At 38.3% G+C, this 7,193-nt stretch overlaps 1 protein-coding gene across 1 annotated transcript; it reads right to left on the reverse strand.

Annotated features, from left to right (window-relative positions):
• Nucleotides 1-603: 603 nt before the first annotated feature.
• LOC130919973 (uncharacterized) lies at nucleotides 604-6,059 on the reverse strand. The gene is made up of 6 exons (XM_057842661.1): nucleotides 6,039-6,059; nucleotides 5,422-5,520; nucleotides 3,565-3,657; nucleotides 3,278-3,457; nucleotides 1,973-2,258; nucleotides 604-1,727 (listed from the first exon to the last, which is right to left on the reverse strand). Exons 1-6 carry the CDS (start codon nucleotides 6,042-6,044, stop codon nucleotides 1,516-1,518), a joined length of 876 nt encoding a protein of 291 aa, XP_057698644.1. The 5' UTR covers nucleotides 6,045-6,059; the 3' UTR covers nucleotides 604-1,515.
• Nucleotides 6,060-7,193: the final 1,134 nt, after the last annotated feature.

Genomic DNA, 7,193 nt, shown 5'->3' on the forward strand with positions numbered 1-7,193 from the left:
TGATTTGAGAGGACTCAGTCAATGAAGAATTTAAAGAATTATACTGTTATAGTAAACTATACTCTTTCCAATGCTAAATCTGAGTAAAAGCATTGAACACACACAAAAAAGAATTTTTTTTTTTTTTTAATGTAAATAAGCTACACATCTACTTCGCCGATTTCGATTATAATGGGGGGATCCCCTTTAACCACGAAAAACGAGGGATCATTGTATATCACTGCATTAATTACGATACATTTGCAGTTTAAATTCTACCTTATGTTGGATAAAAATTTACTGGAATTTCAGACTGTACACTACGGTTCAAAAGTTTGGGGTTCAAACAATCAGCAATATTTACAAATAATTGGTTGTTTACATAGGCTGCACTCGACTTTTAGCCGCAGGAGTGCACTTTAGGTTCTAAAAATCCATAGATAGGCAACACTTGACCGTAAACCGCAAGTCGAAGGGGGGGTTATAGTTCGAAAAGTTTTAGCCAGTAACAGTGAAGTGCAACATGCACAAGGTAAGTCATCGTCTTTATTCTCTCTTAACTGCTGTATCGCTTCAAAACAGACGACACAAGTGCAAACAGTTATACACAAACTTAACTATCAATGGCATATGCAAAAGACCAAACACTTTGCAAAAGAAAAGCACGAATGCAACCTGCCACAACACGATCCCCAATTTCTAAAGCGCGATTGCAAACTGGCAAAAGCAAGAACCCCAATTGCCACAGCACAACTTCAAAAGGATGACACAGAAGTTAAAAAAAAAAAAGGACGACACTTCGTGTATTGCTATATGTGCTTTGTGACCATCTGTACAGACCTCCGTGAAGTCCCTCCACCCCATCAGTCGCAAATTTATATGAAAATGTCAATCATTTGTGCTGTAAAAAATGTTGTTTATGCTGGTATCATTTTATATATATTTAGATATGAATTTCCAGTGAGGATGTCATAACTCCCATGGCTCACGGAGCGTATCAAGTCTCAATAACGAGGGTGTCAATAACGAGCAGAAACGAATTCGGGTCCATTTTGTAGTGAATGGGGGGGCTTGAGATTTGAATTACGAGTGATGACGTCACCCTCAGCTCCTCATTAACCGCAAAATGGACCAGAAGTGCCATTCGTTCCTGATACGTTCGTGCTAGTTGTTTGGACAGCCCTCTGTTATTGAGAGTTGATAAGCTCCGTCAGCCATGGGAGTTATGACGTCTTCACTCGAAATTAATATCTCAATATCTATAAAACGATCGCAGCACAAACGACAATTTTTTACAGCACAAACAATTGACACCATTTTTTAAATCAAAATGGGAGGTTGATTGACCTCAAACCTATAAGAGAAATATTGCAACAATAGCAGGACACAAAAAAAAAAAAAAAACGCACAAACTATTGCCATCATTTTTATATAAATTTTCATCTGATGGGGCAACTTCACGGAGGTCTGTAGAGATGGTCACAAAGCACATATAGCAATATAAAAAGGGTCACCATATATAACCCCTACATCCCCCTAAACTCTCCTTTTGAGATCTGTGATCTTGTTTTTAATGTAAAATTTTACTGCTGACCAATGCCTGTTTTTGAGTGCTACTTGTTCCTTTTTAAGGCAGTCATCGCAGTCGCTCTTCCGTGGAACACGGCAGGTAGTGATGAATGACATCATATGCTTCTCAACAGCCAAGACCTCTTTCTTCCATGGCTTCTTTTTAACCGGTTGTCGACCTTTACAAAAACAAACATTCATCATTAAATTTGTTTCAAATTAGTCAAGTCATTTAGTCCATGACACGCTGTTCTAAATATGGCTGTTGCGTAGTGCACAGTCAACTAGCCCAAGCACTGTAAATGTACTAGCACATCACAATATCATTTCCAAAATAAATGAAAATATATATACAGTATATCTGAAAAGTTAATTAGAGAAATAAACATTGAAATCAACATTAAAAACATCTCAGGAAACTTACCTTTTCCTTTTTTGGGTGACTTTTGTTTCCGTTTGGTGGACTGACGTTTGGGTATATGCTGAGGAGATGGTCCATCAACGTGCATAACAGATGGCATCGAGGAGGCTTTTGAGGTATTTGTAAGGTGAAACAAATCTTTGATGATATCCTTCTTAACGAGAGAGTCGACACATTGCAAACCTTCACTCTCATCTGATTCCTCACTTGTGCCTGGAATATATTCATCTCCACTGTCCTCTGAGGTGGAGTAAAGAAGCTCTCCATTACCGTCAATTTCATTTCCCACCTAGAAAAAAAAACTTATAAAGGAAAGAAGGCAGACGACCAATGAAAAGACTCAACACAATTCCTAATACTAGAGCTGGGAATCTTTGGGCACCTAACGATTTGATTACGATTCAGAGGCTCAGATTCGATTATAAAACGATTATTGATGCACCCCACTCTTTTTTTTTTTTTTTTTTTTTTTTTAAATTACTTTTGTACATTAGTTCCAAAATTGTTCAAAAATCCTCTCAGGCTAAACCAAACTACTGTTTCAATATCAAGTTAACATATAGCAGTAAACAAATATACAAAAATAACAGTAAATTAAAAAACTCCAGTCCCCATTCTATATCAGCAGCTTTAAACTACTTTCAATTAATTTAATGTTGTGAATCAACCGTTAAAGTTGTTAAAATTGCTCCTGTTATTCCATAATTTCTCTTTTGTCTACTTTCAACATGTAAAAGTTTTAAAACTATTTTAAAGATAGATTCAAGTCAATATTTTACCGATTTAGGAGTATTTTAGATAAAAAGTTAATTAGGTTCGCTTGGAAGGTTCGCAACAACAGCCTTGCAGGGAAGTGTACTGCTTTAAGATGGCGGCCGTTACTAACGCCCGCATCTAGTTTTTTTTTAGATGTGCTGGTAACGATACCGAAGCTATAATGCATCTAGTCCTATATAAATGATATCTACCGTAACATAATGTGGCTTGTAGCAGCTTTTCGGCAGCAGTCAGGTATGTTGTTGTTGTTTTTTTTATCTCGTAGCATGAGTTGAGCTAGAGCCGTGAGTTGAGCATTGGCGTTACCCGAGGGGCCGGGTAATGAGAGGCATTATGTTTAGCTACTCTCGCTCCGTCCCTAATTGCGTACCGAAGACCGCGCGGCGCGCTGAGTGTGTCGTACTTCTGCTTTACTTGGCATATTTCAATAATCGGAATTTGGATGTTTGTGAATCGTTCTCGAATCTTCCACGGCCGAATCGCGAATAATCTAAGAATCGGAAATTTTGCACACTTCTACCTAATACATACCTGATAACGACTAAGTGTGCTGTTGACCTGCATACATTTAGTTCTCCTGAGCTTTGGGATAGTACTTTGGTAAAGATTTATGGATAGCTCCTGGGATTCATCAGAATCAGTGTAGTTAACCAAACCCATATTGTGCAGGTTTTTTTTGTCCATGGGAAAAGAATGGTTTGAATCCAATTTCTAAAGAACAAAGAAACCATGAATTGCTGAATACCGTCACAGAGGAAAGAGGTCTACACACAAATATCAAAAACGGTATATATCCAACATTGAAAAACAAAAAGTACCTTCACTTCTGACTTCGTAGGTCCTAGAGAGGAATGCTCGGTGGTGCTTGACATCTCAAATTCCGGAGATTCACTTAAATTCAACTGTACGTCCTGTCAACAAGTTGAGATTTAGGTTGACAATATTTACAATGAGGAGCAGAAGTATTTGCATCCACTTACAAAATAGGTAGAGGTCTGATATTTCAATCATAGATGCATTTCCACTTATACAGACAATCTAAAAAAATCCGGAACTCACATTGTGTAATTTTTTAAATTTATTTGTAATTTATTGAGGTTCATAAGTATTTGTACCCCTGAGAATCAGCAATAGTTATAACTAGAGCCGTCCCGACTAGTCGATGTCATCGATGACGTAATTGCGTCGACGGGTAATGACGGGTTAAAATTTTTTTTAATGCGGATAAAGTTTAGAATGGCGGGCGCTCGCGATGCAAGCGGTTGTTACTGGCACCTCCAAGGGGGCCGCTGTTATTTCAATGTGACCGCCAATGTCAGATTGAGCAAATAGGAAGAAAGTGGACGAGCGAGAGAGAGGGAGCGAGAGAGAGGGAGTTGGAAAAGTTTGTGGGTATCGCGGAGTTGAGTGGCTGCATCCCCCACATTTTTGTTTTGGTCAATAAAAGTATCTAAAGAGCTATCCGACGCCTCTCGGTGTTTTTATGCACGCCGCCGCCTTCCGGAGGAGGAAATCAGACGAACAGACGACAACGAACCAAGTGAATCACTGGTTCACTTGTCAGTACGGCGAGGAGTTAAAAACACCGCCAATTACCAAAAGGGCAGAATTGGTAACACCTGAAAGTGGCAAAAAGCCCAAAAACCGGACCAGAATAGCCAGAGCCTGGAATTATTTCAAGGAAAATATGGAGGGTGCCACCGTGTGTACTCTTTGCTAAGCTGGGCTCACATACCATGGTAGCACATCGGCTATGAACGAACACTTGAAGCGCAGTCACTAGTGGTGCAACGGTTTGCGGTTCAAAGCCGAACCGTATGGTTCGGCCAGTACGGTTCAATACGCCTTTATGAACCGCGCCTTTTCGGTTTTGCAATTAATGTATTCTGAACGCTTGTGGAATGAATTGATCGGCCTCTGTGTGCCTGTGTGTGACATGAAGCACCGCTGTGGAGAAATTCCCGCCCCGCAAGTAAATGTCGGATCGCTGTCAAGCACCTGTGTAATAGAAGCAGAGAGCGGGGCAAATACTTATGAACCCCAGTAAATTATAATTGAATTATAGAAAAATCATACAATGCCAGTTGCGTTTTTTTAATTTATTTTTTTAAACTATATCTCCATAAGTGGAAATGCATCTATGAATGACATTTTAATCCTCTATTTACTTAAGGGGTGAACTCACAAGGAGTGCAAATACTTCTGCACCTCACTGTACTTGCTACAGATTTTCTACCAATTTTTAAGCATTAGCAATCCATGAGAACATTTATTTTATCAGTTTGACTGTCTCAGTATAGCTGATGCCAAGTCGCTTTATCTTGATGTATTTTATCCATTTTGTTTGCTAACAATATAGTGTGCAATGGACCCCAGGAGAGCCAGGAAGTACTGAAAGTCCCCCAAATAAAAAGCTGCAGTGGATGGTAATGTTGTAGATTATTTCAGACTAAGAGTTTATACAACTTCTGTTATTATTTCAATAAACTCATGATGAAACAGGTTATCAAATAGTATTTAAAAAAAAAAAAAAAAAATACTTTACGGGGTCCCCACAAACATTGTGAAACCTGACACACACCCACTAAGCTGGGCTGGGCTGTACTGTATTTCAAGTCTCGAACAATTGGCTGAAGTCAGATAAACTGCAGCTTTAAAGCACAAGCGATACATACCTCCATTGCAGCGTCTGTAGATTTCGGAGACTGTTGCTCTCTGGTTCTGGAGATCCCAACCTCAAAATATTCAGTCACAGTGGAATGGCTTCCTCCATCCTGATCAACAAGTTGAGAATTCATTAACAAACATCAAATGTATATCTCTATGCATTTTAAGATTTAGCCATATACAACAACAAAATTCCATAACTCAGTTGAATCCACTCACTATGGCCGATTCAAAATCACTTTTATCGTGATGCATTTGTTCTTTTTTTGACTAGCATTTTATCCATTTGAGTATTAATGAAAACAATAATGTGTTAGGGACCACATCAGTGCCCGACATGTCCTAAACGTCTCCCAAATTAACAGCTGCAGTGGCTGGTAATGTTGTAGATTATTTAAGACTAAGGGTATATACAACTTCTGTTATTATTTCAATAAACTCATGATGAAACAGGTTATTAAATACTATTTTTAAAAACAAAATAAATAACTTTACGGGGTCCCCACAATCATTGTAAAACCTGACACACACCCACTAAGCTGGGCTTGGGTGTACTATATTTCAAGACTCGAACAATTGGCTGAAGTCAGACAAACTTTAGCTTTAAAGCACAAGCGATGCATACCTCCATTGCAGCGTCTGTAGATTTCGGAGACTGTTGCTCTCTGGTTCTGGAGATCCCAACTTCAGAATATTCAGTCACAGTGGAATGGCTTCCTCCATCCTGATCAACAAGTTGAGAATATAATTCATTAACAAACATCAAATGTATATCTCTATGCATTTTAAGATTTAGCCATATACAACAACAAAATTCCATAACTCAGTTGAATCCACTCACTATGGCCGATTCAAAATCACTTTTATCGTGATGCATTTGTTCTTTTTTTGACTAGCATTTTATTCATTTGAGGTTTAATGAAAACAATAATGTGTTAGGGACCACATCAGTGCCCGACATGTCCTAAACGTCTCCCAAATTAACAGCTGCAGTGGCTTGTAATGTTGTAGATTATTTCAGACTAAGGGTATATACAACTTCTGTTATTATTTCAATAAACTCATGATGAAAAAGGTTATTAAATAGTATTTTTAAAAACAAAATAAATAACTTTACGGGGTCCCCACAAACATTGTAAAACCTGACACACACCCACTAAGCTGGGCTGGGCTGTACTGTATTTCAAGTCTCGAACAATTGGCTGAAGTTAGATAAACTGCAGCTTTAAAGCACAAGCGATGCATACCTCCTTTGCAGCGTCTGTAGATTTCGGAGACTGTTGCTCTCTGTTTCTGGAGATCCCAACCTCAGAATATTCAGTCACAGTGGAATGGCTTCCTCCATCCTGATCAACAAGTTGAGAATATAATTCATTAACAAACATCAAATGTATATCTCTATGCATTTTAAGATTTAGCCATATACAACAACAACATTCCATAACTCAGTTGAATCCACTCACTATGGCCGATTCAAAATCACTTTTATCGTGATGCATTTGTTCTTTTTTTGACTAGCATTTTATTCATTTGAGGATTAATGAAAACAATAATGTGTTAGGGACCACATCAGTGCCCGACATGTCCTAAACGTCTCCCAAATTAACAGCTGCAGTGGCTGGTAATGTTGTAGATTATTTAAGACTAAGGGTATAAACAACTTCTGTTATTATTTCAATAAACTCATGATGAAACAGGTTATTAAATAGTATTTTTAAAAACAAAATAAATAACTTTACGGGGTCCCCACAATCATTGTAAAACCTGACACACACCCACT

Source organism: Corythoichthys intestinalis, chromosome 8 (genome assembly GCF_030265065.1).
Source record: "Corythoichthys intestinalis isolate RoL2023-P3 chromosome 8, ASM3026506v1, whole genome shotgun sequence".
Classification (NCBI taxonomy): Eukaryota; Metazoa; Chordata; class Actinopteri; order Syngnathiformes; family Syngnathidae; genus Corythoichthys; species Corythoichthys intestinalis.